A 19,387-nucleotide genomic window follows, 5' to 3' on the forward strand; every position below is an offset into this window, starting at 1 on the left:
CCTGTCAGAAAAGCGCATGGATTCATTTGTGAGAGAAAAACTCGTCGAGTGCAGTCTTATTGAGGCGTCTAACGGTAAGTTCGTGTTTATTATACATTTTACATAATTGTTTGTCTGTGATAATCAACTAACGTTAACCCTCACGTAACTTAAACGCACATATATTTTTATTTCGTGCTATAGTTAAAGCTGCACCAGAATGTACCTAATTTATGAGCGTAAACATCATATATTAATTTTCCAGATCGTGTTTTTGACTTGTCCTTATCACTTTGGTACATCTATAAGTTTTTATATATGGACTGTTTTACCTACGAGACTTGTCATAGAAATGTCTGTGTGCGCGCATGCAGTGTGATCTCCCTTATCTGTGCCAGTGACTGTGTGTGTTTGATATAGCCAGCATATTAACATAAAACTGTGATTTATAATGACTGGAACATCCCATTGATTAGACAGTTTGAAAGCACACCTTTCAGCCAATCACTATATCATATTCTGCTTCTGTAGACCAACTCATAGGTGAATTTAACTCATAATCATGATGGGTCAATTTCATGATTAACTTCACACAGTTATTGAACTGAATCACTGTTATTAAAACAATTTGTATTTTTTCTTTTTTTTTAAACTTTATTTTAAAGGTTGGAACAAACATGGAATTCCTTAACTGAGCAGAGTCCACAAAACCCCATCCAATTGTTGTGGCAATTTAAAAATGACAGCAGATCTCTCAGGCATTGATCATAATCAATGGACAGGTAAGGATATTCTGCACTATTTTCAAAAGGAATTGCAAATTGTATATTTAATTGTATTTTTCCACATGTGGACATATACATTGTGAAATAGTCCAAACTCAATTGAAAAGCATTTGTATTTCAGATGCCTTACACAGAAAGCTGTCAATTTGTGTCAAGGGTGGGACTATACTATGGGGCGTGTTTGTATTGGGAGATATTTTGTAGTTTTTACCCCAAATCTCTCACTGTTTGCACTCTGATGCACGTCAGCAAACAACATTGCAGTTCTACTCCTATTTACCTAGCTGCATCTTACCCTATATTTTATTCCTCCGGTGAAAAGCATTTGGTTAATGGTGAATACTGACCAATAGTACCATGTGGCTCTAACAGGGGATAGTAGCTGCATTTGGGGTAAAAATGACAGAATTATTTATTGTGTGAGGTGCCAAGAATATAGGGAGATCCGGGTTGCACTGTCTGTTCTTTATCACACATCTCTCGGAGCGGCAGCTGCCTTTAGTAGTGCCTTAACCTCCATTGTTCAAAGCATTTTGCACAGTTGTCTTTGAGTGACGTCACCTCCCAATACAAACACTCTCCATAGTATGGTCCCACCTCTGACAAAAATTGACAGTTTTCAATGTGAGGCATTGGAAATTCAGATGCTAAAGATTCCATTTGAGTTTTGGCAGGTAACATGTGCGACACAGTGAAAAAACAGACATGGTACTTCATAAAACCTCATGTACTTGTTCTTATGTTGCATCTATGCTAACATTAGTCTGTTTCTCTCTTATTCCAAGGTCACCGTAGCCACCCGTATCCAGTACGTATCCAGACCAGATGGAGATCATCATCTAGAAAGGACCTCTACATCCCTGAAAGACAGCGGAGACCAGGACAACTAGAGCCCCAGATACAGATCCCCTGTAAAGACCTTGTCTCAGAGGAGCACCAGGACAAGACCACAGGAAACAGATGATTCTTCTGCACAATCTGACTTTGCTGCAGCCTGGAATTAAACTACTGGTTTCGTCTGGTCAGAGGAGAACTGGCCCCCAACTGAGCCTGGTTTCTCCCAAGGTTTTTTTCTCCATTCTGTCAACGATGGAGTTTCGGTTCCTTGTTTTTCTTTAGTTGGGGACAATTAATATCAAGCGATATCATCCACTTGATTGCACAGAGGGACGATACATCACTGAATCAATGACGAATTGACTTTAACTGAAAACTGAGTGTTTACTTTTGTCCCTTTGCATTATTACACACTATTTTCCTATTTAATACTGTAAAGCTGCTATGATGCAGTATTTGATCAATATGACAGGCTTATTACTCATAATACATGGAAAATACAGCTACAAACTGACTTTGTTTTTCCATTTGAAATTTGGCAGTCAATGTGCATTCATGAAAACTGAAAACGTTGAGTAATAAATGACAGAATTTTCATTTTTGGGTGAACTATATGTTGAACTACCCTAAGCAGTGCACATCCCCCTACGTAGGAGTCTTTATATACTTGATATAAATTTAAGGACATCTTTAAATGATTTTACATTTAAATTTAAAGAATGTTAATTGTCAATGTCATTTCACTGTGTATTTAAATAGCTAAAAATCTCAAAATGTAATAGTTAAACAGCTAGACACAGGTCATTCAGAAATAATTTTCTTATTTATTGCAACTGTATTTCTGTGATTTTTATTTATTTATTTTGCATTTGCTGGAAACAAAAAGGGAAAATTCCATGTTGTTTGTCATTGGTACAAATTTTTTAATGTCAGATGGCATTAAAAATATTTTTTAACAGTCTAAATAACCTGTATTCTTCATTATTTATTAATCCATGATTGCTTTGTTAAGCAAAAGTGAAATTATGAGAATAACCCAGCAAGAATAACCCAGAATTTTTACCCACAAATGGTAAAAATGACTCTGTATCTTGGGTTTTCTCAATAACCCAGCATGCTGGGTTAAAATGTGTAAACCAGCATGCTAGGTTACTTTAACCCAGCATGTGTTCTGTCCAATATTTACCCAGTGCTGGGTTGCCAATTGGGTTATTTTTAACCCAGCCATTTTTAGAGTGTATCTCACAGACTGTGACACTAGACCAAGGTTATTCAAATATTGTCCTGGAGGACCAGTGCACTGCAAACTTGAGCTCCAACCCTAATCAAACACCTGTAATTTTAATTGATTGATTTAAAGCCTGTAAATCAATGTGTTTGGGATCATTAGAAAATCACAGGTAGGGTTTGATCCGGGTTGGAGCTAAGCTCTGCAGTGCACTGACCCTCCAGGGCAAGATTTGAATAACCCTGCACTAGACTATCAGTTTACAGTTCAAAACATTAATTTTGCCATTAATTGAAATAATCCAGTGATATTTTTCTCACGGAGCCCGACAATAGACAGCATTAAATACACTTAAATGTATAGCTCCACAAACTTAGAAAGGAAGCATACTAGGGGCACAGTAGCCACATACTTCTACTTGGTAGAATTTGGTAGAATTTTTATTTTTATTTTTATTTTTCAAATGTTTTGGAACACATTTCTATTCAAAATGTAGACATTTAAATCATCTACACATGTCAAGGGCGTTTTACAGGCATAATGCAGACAACGCAAATGCACCTTTTGTTCAGCAGGGGGCGACGTTGTTCCGTGAACTCAAATTCAATACCAGCGCTGAACATTCTAACCAATGTCTGCATTGTAGTGCATCTCGAATAATGAGGATGAGGAACAAAGTTTAGGCTGGACTCAAAGTACAATTTATAGACTAAAATTTAAAATCACTTTCACTTGAATGCACAGCATTGCCACTGAAGTTGCTGTTGAGTAGGATGACTGTCAAAGCAGCGCTTCCTAAAAGGTAAGTCATATGCGAAGGATACATCAGTGTATAGATTCTTTGAAAACGTTCATACACATAAATCCCTTTGTGATATGCAGGCAGCCTAATAAAAGTCCCTTGGTACTTTATTAATGAGCCCCACCTTATCTCTCTTTTCACGCCAGTTCATCAGTCTATCTCCTCCCAGGTTGTCCTAAACAGCAGCAGTGCTCCGCCTCTCTTTCTCCTCCTCTAAAAGCTGTTCACACCCGTCAGCTGTTCACTATTGAGACCTGCACGCGCAGCGACGGAGCTGCTCTATGACGATACGAGCGGATGTATTTGTGCACCGTGGTCACAAAGATAGAGGAACTCAAGTAGTTTTCTGTGCAATTCAGCAAAATAGACCAAATTGCATCTCTAGGCTTGCTGCTTACGTTAAAAGCAAGTGGATTCAATTACTCCTCATTTGTTTATTTTGTGGTTTATCCACGCGACATTGGACGCTGTTACCAGAGCGTCCAGCGCCGCCAGTATTGTGACTCTGTACGCGTCGCGTTGTGGCATGTTTGTGGGCCAAAGCAGAAGGAACTGAAGTCCTCATTGCTCCTGAACAGGTAATACATATCGTCTATGTTTTAATAAATGCACGTGGATTCTTTAGTTACCCTATGTTTTCAAGGACACATTTCATGGGATATTTCACATCAAAGCTGTTTATATTCGAGTGTACAAATATTTGTAAACACAACAAATAAGATTTATAATGAACATGTAAAGCATTAAATAATAATTGTTGCCATTTAAATGTTTAATAAAAATTTGAATGATAGAAATATCAAAATAGTGGTGTGTGCAAGTCAATGCACCTATGACATTGTCATGAGAATGTTGATCTGTCATCATTCAAAATTAGATTTCTGTAACATCTGTTGGCGTAGAAACAAATGGTGTTTGAAAAGCACTTTTTTATAGAGCCTACTTGTTATATGATTGCAATTTGGCATTACACTTTAAAAAAAAAAATTATTGTAAGCTATTAACTGATTGTTTATAATTTATGCGTACAGTCATTCGCATAACATAGCTATTTTTCAGTGCTGTGTTGCAAAATAATTAATTGCCAATGTCAGCACAGGGTTTCTGGCTCTTGTACTTCACAGCTGTGGCCAATTTAAATGGATTATTGGACCGTATCAGGTGTGATACATCACCATTGCTTCTGTGTTCCTAATGTATTTAGCCCAGTTCAGAACTACATTTTGCCTCTGCACAACATTAGCGGAAACACAATTAAATTCTCCCCGGAGGGATGTCGACAGCCGGCAGGGACCAGGGGGTGTGTATCGGTTACATGGAAATTCAGAATGATTGGATTTGAATGTGCACCATATAGGCGACCAGATGGCAGCCGGTGACACTGACACACTTACTGTTGACTCTGTGCCTGCTTCTCAACTCTTTGTTGGGGTTTCCTCAGTGAATTTCCGGCAGGGGTGTTTACTAATGAAATTTTTTTTTTCTTTTTTTTTTCTTCAGTTTCCCCCTCCTTATCCGTCCAACTTTGAGCACCTGGTAATGATTAGACTCCCTTGCATTTATTCACATTCCAGTAGGCTAGACATCAGAGAGGCTTCCAGTGGGGTTTTATGTTGTGTTTGCAGAATTACATCATCTACTGCCTTCATATTGAGGTTTGGCATGCTCTGTGTGTTTTGCTGATACTGATCATATCACTGTTCAAAACAATGTCAGTCAACTCTTGCAACAGACAACAATGGCTATTCCAGAGCCAGCAACATGCCAGTTCTCACTTGGGGACACGTGTTATTAAAATCTTTCACATTATCTTTTATCTTTGGTGTGAATTTTAATTCTCTTAAAAGGTTAGCAAGCATGTATTCCCTGTAAAAAAGTTATGTGATCTGTTTTTATTCTTACGTCTTGTCAACAGAACTTTTTTTTTCCTCTCTCTCTCTCTCTCTTTTTCAGGATTCAATGAAAATGTCAGTCTGCGTCCACGAGAACCGCAAGTCTCGTGCTAGCACAGGCTCTATGAACATCTACCTGTTCCACAAGTCCTCGTATGCAGACAGCGTGCTAATGCACCTAAATGCTCTTCGTCAGCAGAGACTCTTCACTGATGTTCTGCTCCACGCGGGAAACCGCTCTTTCCCGTGCCACAGGGCTGTGCTGGCCGCTTGCAGCCGCTACTTTGAAGCAATGTTCAGTGGAGGGCTGAGAGAGAGTCAGGACAGTGAAGTGGACTTCAGGGACTCCATTCATCCAGAGGTATTGTTCAAGTGCTTGCATTTGTAAAGTACTCAAAAGAGCATGTCACATAGTTTACCCAAAAATAGTTGAATTTTATTTATTTTTTTACCCACCTGATGTGGTGAACCTGTATGACGTTCTTCTGTGGAATACAAAACATGTTTGAATTTTTTCTTAAATAAAGGTTTGTAATGACATGAGGGTGAGTAAATGATGGCAGAAATAAATTGTCTGTTATTGTGAGCTACTCCTATTTACTTCACAACACTGTTGATTGAAGAATACTGAAACCTTGGACTAGCTCTGAGGTTGAATATCAGGAATCAGGCTGAACATCAGGCATTTACAAATCAATAGTCTCATGGTTTAAGTAACTTGTGTTGCGGTTTGGCTGCAAAAATGAGAGGTTGTCACTTTATTTAGGTTAACTTTTGCATTTAATCATTGCATTGTCTAGGTATTGGAGCTCCTTCTGGATTATGCGTACTCCTCAAGAGTAATAATAAACGAGGAGAATGCAGAGTCTCTCCTTGAGGCTGGTGATATGCTGGAGTTTCAGGACATCCGTGATGCCTGTGCCGAGTTCCTTGAGAAGAACCTCCACCCATCCAACTGCCTGGGCATGCTGTTGCTCTCGGACGCACACCAGTGCACCCAGCTCTTCCAGCTGTCCTGGAGCATGTGCCTCAGTAACTTCCCTGCTATTTGCAAGACTGAAGAGTTTCTCCAGCTGCCCAAGGACATGCTGGTCCAACTGTTGGCACACGAAGAGCTCGAAACCGAGGACGAGCGTCTAGTCTACGAGTCGGCACTTAACTGGGTGAACTACGACCTTGAGAGGAGGCACTGTCACCTTCCGGAGCTGCTCCGAACTGTGCGTCTGGCTCTCCTGCCTGCAATCTTCCTCATGGAGAACGTCTCTACAGAGGAGCTCATCATTGCACAGGCTAAAAGCAAAGAGCTAGTGGATGAAGCCATCCGCTGCAAACTGCGCATCTTGCAAAATGACGGCGTCGTTAATAGTCCTTGCGCCCGGCCACGTAAGACCAGTCATGCCCTTTTCCTGTTGGGTGGCCCCACGTTTATGTGCGACAAGCTCTACCTGGTGGACCAGAAGGCCAAAGAGATCATACCAAAGGCAGACATCCCCAGTCCACGCAAGGAGTTCAGCGCCTGTGCCATTGGCTGCAAAGTGTACGTGACAGGGGGCCGTGGCTCAGAGAACGGTGTGTCTAAGGACGTTTGGGTGTATGATACATTACATGAGGAATGGTCCAAAGCAGCTCCGATGCTGATAGCACGTTTCGGTCACGGTTCTGCTGAGTTACGCCACTGCCTTTATGTTGTTGGAGGTCACACTGCTGCCACTGGCTGTCTGCCTGCATCACCATCTGTGTCTTTGAAGCAGGTAGAGCAGTTTGACCCAGTTGCTAACAAGTGGAGCATGGTGGCTCCGCTGCGCGAAGGAGTTAGCAATGCTGCTGTCGTTAGCGTAAAGCTGAAGCTATTCGCCTTCGGAGGGACGAGCGTGGCCCACGACAAGCTACCCAAAGTTCAGTGCTACGATCCCTCAGAAAATCGCTGGACAGTCCCGGCGTCCTGTCCACAGCCGTGGCGCTACACCGCAGCTGCTGTGCTCGGCAACCAGATCTTTGTAATGGGTGGTGACACCGAATTCTCAGCTTGCTCTGCCTACAAATTCAGCAGCGAATCTTATCAGTGGACTAAAGTTGGAGATGTTACGGCCAAACGAATGAGCTGCCAAGCGGTGGCCTCTGGAAACAAACTTTATGTGGTGGGTGGCTACTTTGGTACACAGCGCTGCAAAACCCTGGACTGTTACGACCCCACGCTGGATGCCTGGAACAGCATCACTACTGTACCATATTCCTTAATCCCCACTGCCTTCGTCAGCACCTGGAAACACCTCCCAGCTTGAAGCATGGGTGTTCTTCCCTGAGTGACTCTACTGTCCTACAAGGTAAGTCATGAAGTCCAAAAAAAAAAGAGTTTGTCCTATTTTAGAATGGGGTTGCAATAAATAGCAGTACCAAATCAGTAATCTAATGATATTAGAATTTTTTTTTTTTTTTTTATCTCCAGTATTTCTCTAAAAGTTAAGCTTTTAAAAATAACTTATTAACTGTTTTAACATTTGATAAACAATGTATCTAGTCAGAAAACCCCATTTTTATACTGTACATCATTAAAGGTGTGATGTCTAAATCAAAAATGAAATAACATTTGTAAATTGTTTTATTTTATATGTATCTAGATAAAATTGTACAGAATTTGAATGTGTTCTTTATCAGTCATCATTTGTCAGCCTTAAAATGTAATTATTGTCTTATTGGTATAAGCCAGAATTTCTATAACCCTGTCTGTATGTTTTAGCATTTTATGTATTGGGATCGATCTTCGTTTCATTTCATGGTGGACATTTATCTTGAAAATCACACTCTTGAAACATTCTTGTCTACAAGTGACTATGAGCTTATGTTTGAGGAGTCAAAAAAGACAAAAAAAACTTTTTAAGATAATTTTTCTTTGGAATGCAAGGGAATTCAGAGGAATGAGGAAAAACCCAGCCCTTGTTAGTTGAGGCCATGAACCTGTTTCAGATAATATTTGCTAATTGTTTCTTTTCCCGGAACGTTTTTAACTCCAATTATGAAAATTCCAGTATTGTGGTTTCCACACATGGAACCCTCTTTGTAAGTATACTGACACATTGAAAAATTCCAGTGTACAATTTTACATGGCTCTTTGTGTTGATATGCACACTGCATTTGGATATAGAGTTTTCATGTATCCCTCATGATCTGCCTCATGCATACATTTGACAAAGAACCTTATTAAAATCAGTGGCAAATTGATTATTGACAGAACAATTAAATTGTCTTAAGAAGCAGAGAGGAAAGAAATGGCAATGCAGCATGCTATGAATATCAACCAGATCGACATAGCTCCTATGCAAAATCAATTATCTTTCTTTTCAATCTATCAGTTTCCCAATGCTTTTTGTGTTCTTTCTCATTCCTTGACTGATGGTATTTTTGCTGTTTTCCTCCTTTGTTTCTGTGAGGAGATTCTTCTGTTGTGTTTCTAGGTTTTCTAATCTCAACATTTCACTTTAATCGATAACCCTGGTGCATTAATGTACGTTTTCTAATAGGTTGCTACAGCTGTTACATCTCTTGACGGTCCATAAAAATAGTGGCTATTAAGCATTGAGCCTCGCTCTGTCTCCAGGAAAACAGACTTTGGTCACAGCAGGACCGCATCGGAAAAGGGCATCCGGCTTTCCAGTATCTACCTCTCTGTGGTGATATGCCCAGCGATGCAGTGTGTGTGCATGCTCTGTCTGGTCCGGCTGATACGGATACTCTGCTGTATCTGATCAGTCACCAGATTGTGAGAGGAAAAAAAATTGCTTGAGAGAATTCAAAGCCTTGGTCTTTGAGCTGGAGATTCAAGCTCCCCCTACCAGAGAAAGATCCTAGGCTACACCTAAATTTCAATGTGTGTGTGGGGGCACATGCAAAGTTTCACATGTAAAATTTTGAACCAGGGTGAAACATGTTTGTGTGTCTCTGTTGTGAGGAGGCGGCTTGCGGTAGGGCTGAATGAGTTATGAGCGTGCAGTAAGGGGCGTTGCACCGAGGGTAATTGAAGCAGAATAGAAGACTTTTATTGTTCCTGAGGGGGAAATTTGTCTAAGGGTGGAGGAAGGAGGAAAGAGAGGTAGGAAAAACAAGGGAGGAGGGAGAATTCAGAGAAAAAACAGAGAACGAAATGGTGAGGTGTGTTGTATTTGGATGAGCAGTGTGTTGACAACATGGAGCATGCTAGCGCTAACAGTTCAGTACCTTTACAATATGTTTGCAGTAGGCTTTTGCACTTTTCAGCTTCAGTCTTTTTGTATGAGTATATATCCTACAATGCAGAATCAAATATTTGAATGATAAAATAGATAGGGTTAAAGTTGGTCGCACAGGTTTGAATGGTTGACTGGCAAATATCATGAATTTGTCATTAAATGCATTTGCTGGATGAAGTAGACCTACATTTGCATAAAGTACATTTAAAAATTACTAATGCAATTTAAGTCTGACTAAAGCATTTATATGATTTAACTGTAAGCTGTATCTACTGGGATTGGTTAATCATTGATGAAGTGATGGTGAACTAGACAAACTTATTTGAAATGTATATTGAAAAAACAGTGTCTGGTAAAGCAAAATTGAATTCAAAAGATCGTAGCTGTAGTAAAAGTAAAAGGTTCGAGATCAGTGTAAAATCCACGCTTGTGCTGATTTGCTTGATTTCCAGTCAGAAATCTTTTGGATGGACTCATATATTGCTTAACTTTAGATTAAAACACGCATAAGTAAATGAGATGAGGTCATTCAGATGAGTCATAGCTGTTGTTTTCCATGAACTGTTTCTGTATCATCAGTCACCGTGTTTTGCTCTGTGCTGAAATCCTTGTGATTCAGTCAGTGATGCGAGTTTAAGGGCAAAGCAAAAATCAATCCGGATGCATTTCTATTCGTACATATAAAATTTTCGTTCTTAATGGGTATTTTCAAAGATCCATTGTTGGGGGAAAAAAGAAGAGAAAGAAATGGAGGGTGTTTCTAATTAGCCCTTTATTATTTGATTGAAAGCGCCGAACAATAGAAAGATTTATCTCTGCCAGGAAGAATTTAATTAATATTTTCTACATTAATTTCTCCTCTCCCTCCATGGCAGGTAATGAGTCTGACTGTAGCGAGAACAGAATAACCCATGAATACAGAGAGTGAATCAAACTCCAGGATGGTAGACTAAAGAAAATGAGCACTAACTTAACTTCCTCCTCACTGAAAAACGACAACCGAGGCAGTCCTCCACACTCATTCCATTCCTGACCCTTTGGCACTGGTCATTTAGCTTCGCTTTTTAAGTCTCTGTGACCATGTGCGTGTGAAACGCCGCCCACCTTGACAGGGCAGTTCATTTCAAAGTGGTGGTCCTTCCTTTGTTCACTGAGCCATTCCTCTGCATTTAAAAGAGCATGAAGTGTTCTAAGCAAGCTTCCTCCCTACTAACAATGAGGAGCCTCACTGCTGGCCAGAGTAGTGGGAGGAGAGGGAAGACCGAGATGGGGAGAGGGGGAGGACTGGAAAAGGGAGGGTAAACAAAGATTTTCAGTCTTGTTCTTTCTTACTCTCCAACTGGCTGTGTTTTCTCACACTCAAGCTCCTGCTATCTCTCTCCCATGGGAATGCGTCTGGTTACAGAAATCCTTCCTTTCCTACGTACAGACACACTGTTCTCTCTATCTCTTATCTTTTCCCTCTCTCTGTGAAACCATTTGCTTTTGTACTCTGCAAAGTTTCAGGGATGCTCTTCGGTGAAGTATTGCATTATACCAGAACAGATCGAATGACAAACTACATATCTATATGTAGATGGCTAACAACAAATGGCCTCAGCCTTTAGGACTTTGTATAGAGGTTTCATGATGTGGGATTCTTTCAGACTTAAGGTCATAAAAAATATCCACCAGTAGTATCCACAACTGTTTTGAGATTTATCGCATAGAAAGAAGTGTTTATCTCCTAGTTTGTCAGGTCTGACAGCTTTAACTAAAATAATATAATATAATATAATAATAATAATAATAATAATAATAATAATAATAATAATGATAATAATAAAAAAAAGGAAAGTTATGTGAAGTAAAAAAAAAAAAAAATAAGTACACTACCATTCAAAAGTTTGGGGTTGGTAAGATATAAAAATGTTGGTTGCACTTTATTTTACAGTACGTGTAGTAACTTGTACTTATAGTGTACTTACAGTGTATTTATTTAAGAAAGTTCTGGTAATACAAGGTAACTACATGGGGTAGGGGTAGGGTTAGGTTTAGGGGTAGGATCAGGGTTAGTACCTAGTTATTACATAGTTATTGTAATAACTATAATAAGTACATAGTATGTACATGGGGAACAGGACTGTAAAATAAAGTACTACCAAATTTTTTTTTAAGTCTTGTATGCTCATGAAGGATGCATTTATTTGATCAAAAATGCAATATTGGAATAAGAAATATTCAGCAGCCATTATTCCAGTCTTCAGTGTCACATGAGCCACCACAAATCATTCAAATAATTTCTTGCAATTATCATTAAGGGTTGTGCTGCCTAACATTTTAGTGGAAATAGTGATGCTTTTATTTTAACCTCTTTATTTTAACTTTCTTAAAGACAACATACACGCACAGTGCCACCAAAATAGCTACTATAGAAGATAAAGAACAGCAAACTTCTAAGCAGTACCACAGTACATGCTACTACAGCTCAGTAATCATCTTTTAAATTAGAACCCCCCCCCCAACTGAAATTAATTTTTAATGACAGCAAAGACTGTTTAAAACTGTTTTCTTTAAAATTCAAGGACAGCTTTGATACAGAATATTATTAGTTTGGTATAATATCAATAGAAATCAATGGAAAAAACCTCCACTATGGTAAAAGCTAAGCATGTATGTTCTATGTTGCTGTGCGTGTCTTCGAGTGTGAGCTGCACATACGCGCGTGTGTTAATGCCAGACTTGTGTTTGGCGGGTGTGTGAGTGAAGGGGGGTCATTAGTCTAAGTTGTGTTCATTCACCGTCAGCTTCATGCTGCTTAGATGAAGTTCCATGGTTCACTGAACATTTTGTCTTCAAAAGCAGCTCTGTAGAACCTACACCCAGCCGGCCCTGGGATCGATGGAGGGATGGATTTGGCTTTGCCCCCCTTCAAGTCCCTTTGGGCTTCTGTTTGAGTGGGTTTTAATTGGCAAGTGATTCTTCTGTAACTGCAGGGCTCTTCTGCCCTTTACTGTCATTTATATGAACTGTATGCAGAATTTAAAAGATGAAAGTGGGTGTTGGGAAGAAAAAGAGAGAGAAAAGGTGTGCTAACGACTTGGTTTGGTCGCTTTAGGGTACATCTGCTTTCAAATGATCACCTTCACTTTATTTTTCTCCTTTATTTCAAGATAGAGGCCCTGAGAGAGAATGAGTGAGTTCAGAATGGATATTGGCCTTTGCAAAACGATAGTAGAGACAAAGGCAAAGAGGAGAAACGTACTGCATTACATTTGGTGCAACAGTGGGCAGAAGAGGAAGCCTTTGTTGCATTACATTTGGTTGTGCTCTAGGTTCCTAAATGTTTCTTCGTTAATTGAATTAATACAGTCAATGATCTGGCTGAATGCGGTCTTTAAAAGAGTGCAGGCCTCTGTGTATGTGATGTGTTTTGGCTTGTGTCTGCTGTTGAACAGGTGTTAAGGGTCTGACCTGTTCTCTCTTTTTGTTTTTTTTACTTGAGGGGAAAAAGAAAAGCTAAGGAACAAATGGTCTGGTTCAGTGTCTGAATTTAAATTTATGAGATGTGATTCTCTCCTGAAATGCATGAGTGAATGTGTGGCGTAAATGTGAAGTTGTAGTTGTAGCTTTTAAAAGTAAAAAACTGTTAATTTAAATTCCTAATGTGTTTTTCTTTTCTTATTTCCACAGAGTTCTTTGTGTCTATTTGTCGTTATTGTCCTCTGGATTCCAACTGTGAAGAAACGCTATAACCTTCCTGTGCAATTTTATGAAGAGACTTTCTCCCATAAGAGCTAAATATTGTGTATGAAGTCCAGTCTCGAAGCTTTTTTTTTTTTTTCTGCTGCTGCTTCACCAGTTCTTGCTTAGAAGTTTCAAGTACACTGTCATGTCATATCCTACATGATGTGGAGTATCAGAACATGGACTTCACAGTGAAAACCAAAAGAATTGCAGCGTACCCTGAAACTCCAGTCTGCTTCCATCGTAACCAGCATATTCATCACCTCTGTCCGCCACATTTGTGTACGCTGACCGTTTTCCTACAATGCCGATGCCATGCAAGTTAAAATAGACCCGTATGCCTGTCTTTATTTGTATACTGCATGAAGGATGAGTGGAAGCTTTTTCATTGGGAGATCAACAGGACCCTCAGTGCATGATTGGAGATGTTAAGATACTCCAGGATAAGTACCTCATGTCCTGATATACGTCTATATGTATGTTGCTGACTTAAAATTTGCTGATGTAAAAAGACTGATGCAGACTTTTAATGGACTGATAAACATCCTATTTTGTTGGTTTAAAAATTATAAGGATGGAAGGAAACATGAGCCTTTGTTTAAAAGGATTTGTTCTTCACACGTCCGTATGAGGAGGACAGGCTGATGCTGAACTGTTCCTGTTGAACAGACCTTAGCAGCTTGGTGTGAAAAATGGACACTGCACAGTGTGTCCCAAGGTACGTGTGCCAGCTGTGCGTTTACAACTAAGTGAGTGTGGAAGAGTCATGTCCCAGTATGTTCATCTAAACAAGAGTCCATCTGACCCCACTCGACACCCGATCATACTCCCACCCCCTCCAAAATAAACAACCAACAAACAGTATGAGCATGCCCACTGAGAAACCAACAAACACTATCCTTCCAGCTTCTGATGACTGACTGACTACACTTCAATTGTGCGAGACACTTCTGTTTTGCCAATTTTGCCTGTACTATTCTAAGCACATACAGTCATGTAAACGTGAATGACAGGAGAGAGAAAAGAGGTGAGAGTTGTTTCATCACCCTGTGAAGGAATGCAATCTCTATTGCAAGAACAACAGAACTGTAAATTAAAAAAAAAAAAAAAAACAGGACAAGAAAAAAGTGAAAGAAACTGGTTGTCTGGCTTCACCTATTTCAGTGTCTATTAATAGTCTTAATTTATGATTTGTTTTAAGCTGTTTGTTTTGTTTGGTTCATTGTGTATTAACAATATTTCTGTTTTATTTATTGTTAATTTTTCTGCTTGCGTACATGTTTGGATGTATAGAAGCTGACAGGTTTTTGTACTGCGCATGGCTCAAAATGCTCTGTGTTCCTGCTGCTCTTTTGCACATTTACATAAGGTCATTTTGACTGAGCAGGTGGAATTTTTTTTGTGGTCAGCAAACTCCATGAGCCTCTTGCTCATCTGATCAAAAACAGGGAGGCTTGGGGGTCAAAGGTCATTGACAGGATAAGAATGGGCCCAATGATGTCACAGGCTCAGATTACCCAGGGTAAGCAGGTCAGCAGTTGGGGGAGTTGGGAAGTGGTTTTGAAAGTTTGGAGGACGGCAAGGAAAGTGCTTAAAAATGGAGGGGCAGTTCACACAAAAATGAAAAATGTCATCTTGTAGTCATCCTCAGAATGGTCATTTTGGGGTGAACTATCCTTATAAACATATGGGTCCTATAGATGAAGCAATTGAAATGATCTGATGTGCTTTAAGATAAGTTCATCTGGTTGTGATGGTGCTCTGACGAGCTGTTTCAACTGTTTGTGAACTCATTATATAGTTTGACCTCAAGCTTCCATTTAAAAAGCTTTTAGATCACTTACTACAACATGAGTGTAGTTTAGAAAGTGCTTTCGACCAGAGGCCAGTGCCAGATTCACCCTCTGTAGCCCTGGCCTGCATCCTTCACTCTGTCATTACTGAAACTCAGACTGACCTTGAGTTTCTTTGATTTGTGAGGGTCCTGTAGAGCTATCTGAGGAATGTGACATCCGCAGCTGCTCTCAGAACAGCTGGAACTTTCACCAGCTATTCGTAACTTTGACTGTCCCTTACAGTTCAACAGTGTAGGAATATGTCACAGACAACTTGGTGGATGCACTCTTAAAAAAAAAAAAAACCTTGTTCAGACTGTCATTGCTTTTTCATGTTCTCACGCCACGTAAAAATTAAAACATATCGGATGTTGTTTGTAGAAAATTTGCTAAACTTCCTTGAAGAAACAAGGTTGTGTTGTTGCGAATAACAAGTAAAGTAAAAAATGACAATGTACTGCTACTCCACCCACCTCTTTGAGTTTTGAGACTGAGACCACAGCACGGAATAAAGCTGTGCATGCAGCCCGATAAGACGTTATCTTGTTATCCCTTATAATAATCCATCGTGATGGCAGCATGTCGTCATTTTGTAAGACAGCATCTGGATTGCTCTTGTTGTTTTAAGCATAGACATAACATCATGACATCATTGCCATAGAAACCAATGCAGATATTGAGTAAAATGAAAGAGCAACATGGACAAATTGCGAATTGAGCAGTAGCCCTACACAGCGTGGACAGTCAGTCATATATTTAGATCGGATTCCAATCGGATATGAATAAAACAAGGCTGAAAAAGGCTAAAAACAAGGCTAAAAATACAGGTTACAAAATGATTTTTTTTCGCAGTGATGCCATAGACAAGCCATTTTGGGTTCCCCAAATAACTTTTCAGTGGATAGATGCTTCCAAGAATCAGTTTTTTTTTCCTACATGGTGTCTACATTAGACACGAATTACGCATTGCACAAAAACAAACAAGGCCCATTATAAACAGGCATTTGTGCTAATTCCGACAACAGTAAAAATGGATTCTCAACTTTTGCTTTGCATTCATTGTAGACGGCCTTTTACCTGTTAGTGTTTTTCCTATGTAGATGCAGTGTTAGTATGAAGAATGATTATTTTAATAATCTAAAGAACCGAAGTTGTCAGTAATAAAATGAAATAAAAATAAGAACTTTAGTTTTAAGAGTGGATGTTAGTTGTCTGTGACATAAAAAAGTGATGATTCCATTATGCAAATTTAGTGATGACCAAAATGATGTTTATTATAAAGCTAAATCCCGAAGGTCTCAAAATAAAAATAAAAGCCCATAGTGCTTTCATGTCAATGCCAAATGCACTGCCTGTAGAGAGGATCTGTCTGTTTGAATGTCCACTGCAGAGTGATATAGTGACAACAGGTTTTGGGTTTGTTTGAATAACACCATGGCAGTTTACTACACTATAGCTTTTGTGACAACACTGTTCTACATGCTACAAACTAATTATATAGCTTTATATTAATAGAATATAGTATTCTATGTAGTTCAATTGCACAGCAACTAAGTGGAAGAAAAGCCCTGAGAGGAAAATCAGTATCAAGCATTCCTCCCAAAACCCCTCTCATCTCCTCCAAGAAATTTTTGCATACAATGTTCCGATTGGCCTTTAGGGTCTTACATCCCCCTCCCTCCCCCTTCCAGAATACCTTTTCACAGGACACTGCATACTCTGAGCTCCAGCCAATCAAAAAAAGAAAACCCTGTCTGCCCCCACTAGCACAGAACAGTTGCCACAGCGATGGTCAACAATCCTTGCATTTGAACTAGTAATAGTCAAGTGTTTTGTTTTTCTCTCTTCTCTCTCTCTCTCTCTCTTACTCCTTTTCCCTCTCTTCTCCTGCTGAAGTGAAAGATTGATTCAGAGGTGACTCATTAGCCCGTGTGCATTGAGAACTCTTAAACGCTGTATGCCTTCACAGACGCATTGCTAAAACACTGTCAGTGTCGGGCTGTACTGTTGTTTTTGTGGGTGTCCTTTTTCTTTTCATTTCTATAGTTGTTGTTTTATGCAATTGTTTTGTTATTTTATCTCAACCACTGCGGTTAACATTATTTTGTACAAGTGATTTTTTCACAATGTGAAATCCATGGCTTAATAAAGAGAGTTTTTCCTCTTGATAGATATAAAAGCTTATTGCATTATTCAAGTTTTCCTGACTGTCAAAAATAACTTTATTACATGCTTTTACAATATTGAAGTAAGTTTTCCTTTCTTTTATGCAGGGAAATGAAGCTTTTAATTCCAGCATGGCTTATTATATGGAGCTCAGTAAAACATTTCTCACATATCTGGCCAGCTTTATTTTGGCAAGCAGCACGTCTGTACAGTGTATTAAATGAGTGTGTGTGTGTTTATCAAGGCCCCCTATGAATGTACAGAAAAGGCTCTGATTATCTTGTCGTGTGTATGTGTGTGTGTGTGTGCGTGCAATACAGGAAGTAACAGCCATTTGTGACCCTTAAGATACTTTCCGTTTTATTCCAGTGTTGCCGTGGCAACCCTGACCATTATCTGCAAACTCTGGCAGCTGATGTGAAACATGAAAAATGTAAAAGACCTCCTCCAGCACAGGCCTCTTTCCTTTTTTGTGGAGGTTCCTCCTACGGTCTTTATCCTCCTGCTACCTTGTTCCTTTAATTCCTTAATGGAAATCAAACAACCAGACATGGTCTATTTTTAACCATTCAAAACATTCTACATCCTGCCCACAATAACTACCAGGTCTACCACAAGTAAACAGACACACAGTCACACACAATGTTAAAAACCTGCTCGTCCTGAGGTCAGGAGTGTTTACATTCCTGTGATAAAGCGACTCTCTTTCAGTAGGTTAAAGAAAGACCAGTTTTACAGGCTTGCTATGGCAAGATGATAAGGATGTGCTTAATCACACCCTGAGAAATCTGTAAAGATCACACTTCTCCTCATATAACCCAAGTAATAACGATATATCACCGTGATGATAGCATGTTGACTTAGGATAATAAATATTAATGTTAATATTGGAGGTATTATATGGATTGTGTAATGGCATGGTCATTTCCCTGCAATCCACATAGCTTAAAAAACCAATTACATATAAGTACACTCTTCATACATCTATATCTCCATGCAATAAACACAGTCATGTGATATCGTGTCCCTCAAGTTCCTGTTGCCAGGCAACATGTCTGTCAGTTCTAGAGAGCTGGCACATATGCTGTGTTTTCTACCATAGTAAGAGCCTCCTTGAGGTGTCACAAGGTCTTTTGGCCAATAATAGGTTCCTCTGAGTGTAATCCGATCCAATCATCAGTCAGGTGTAGAGCAGAATAAAGACAAAACAAGTGTCTTTCTCTAATGGCATCTGATTACTAACACTGGTGGCCAGTCTCACACCATTAGCATTCAGTGTGGTTTCTTAAAGGGGACATTGGATGGCCATTTTCCACAAGTTGGTATGATTCTGTAGGGTCCTCGTGAACTATCTGCAGAATACTTTGGTTAAAATTTATCAATGGCCTTGTAATACAACACCTTTTTTATTCGGTGAATGTCTCTTTCAATGATAATGAACTACTGCTCACCCCACACCTCTCTTGTGTTTTTGTGTACTTGGTGGTGCATTACCATCAAAAATAAAACAAATCCACTGCGTACTCAGTGTTTCTCGTGTTGGGAGAAAATAAAGACTCTTATGTTCACTTTTACGAACAAACTACAAAACAAGAAGACATTCATGTCACTACAACTGCTTGAGCATGGAGAAAATTGCGGACCGTGTAGAACTGACTGAGGGCGGAAATATGCTAATATGGGACGGTCCATTAGTGGTTATGGTGTCCAGTTTGGAGTCGCTTTGTCATATCTCGGTAGGTATGGACATGGTATTTGCAGTGCTATTATTTTACCATTTTCATTGAACAAATTGTGTTATTACAGTGGCCAAGAAAGCTCAACGTGCTGCAACTTGAGAAGACACATGCAAATAGAAAAGGCACCAGCAAATTAAGAAAACATCTGCATCAGTTTGACAATACACGTGCTGCA

The 19,387-nt window shown here is 39.4% G+C and overlaps 1 protein-coding gene across 2 annotated transcripts; it reads left to right on the forward strand.

The window, feature by feature from the left end:
* Positions 1 to 3,382: 3,382 nt before the first annotated feature.
* On the forward strand, positions 3,383 to 17,473 carry enc1 (ectodermal-neural cortex 1). 2 transcript variants are annotated; one of them, XM_026248631.1, is made up of 5 exons: positions 3,383 to 4,209; positions 5,132 to 5,167; positions 5,585 to 5,884; positions 6,324 to 7,847; positions 13,419 to 17,473. In XM_026248631.1, the coding sequence occupies exons 3-4, from the start codon at positions 5,591 to 5,593 to the stop codon at positions 7,803 to 7,805; spliced, it is 1,776 nt and encodes a 591-aa protein (XP_026104416.1). In that variant the 5' UTR covers positions 3,383 to 4,209; positions 5,132 to 5,167; positions 5,585 to 5,590; the 3' UTR covers positions 7,806 to 7,847; positions 13,419 to 17,473. The 2 variants fall into 2 exon arrangements, with proteins under 2 accessions (XP_026104416.1, XP_026104410.1); XM_026248625.1 differs by lacking the exon at positions 5,132 to 5,167 and having other exon boundaries at positions 3,385 to 4,209.
* The last annotated feature ends 1,914 nt before the right edge of the window (positions 17,474 to 19,387 follow it).

Source organism: Carassius auratus, chromosome 5, assembly GCF_003368295.1.
Source record: "Carassius auratus strain Wakin chromosome 5, ASM336829v1, whole genome shotgun sequence".
Lineage (NCBI taxonomy): Eukaryota > Metazoa > Chordata > Actinopteri > Cypriniformes > Cyprinidae > Carassius > Carassius auratus.

Bases quoted from the DNA above. Each gene is read 5' to 3' on its own strand.
- enc1 (XM_026248631.1), top strand. From the start codon at position 5,591: ATGAAAATGTCAGTCTGCGTCCACGAGAACCGCAAGTCTCGTGCTAGC. The intron at 5,885-6,323 runs GTATTGTTCAAG...TGCATTGTCTAG, and splicing joins GGGACTCCATTCATCCAGAG to GTATTGGAGCTCCTTCTGGA.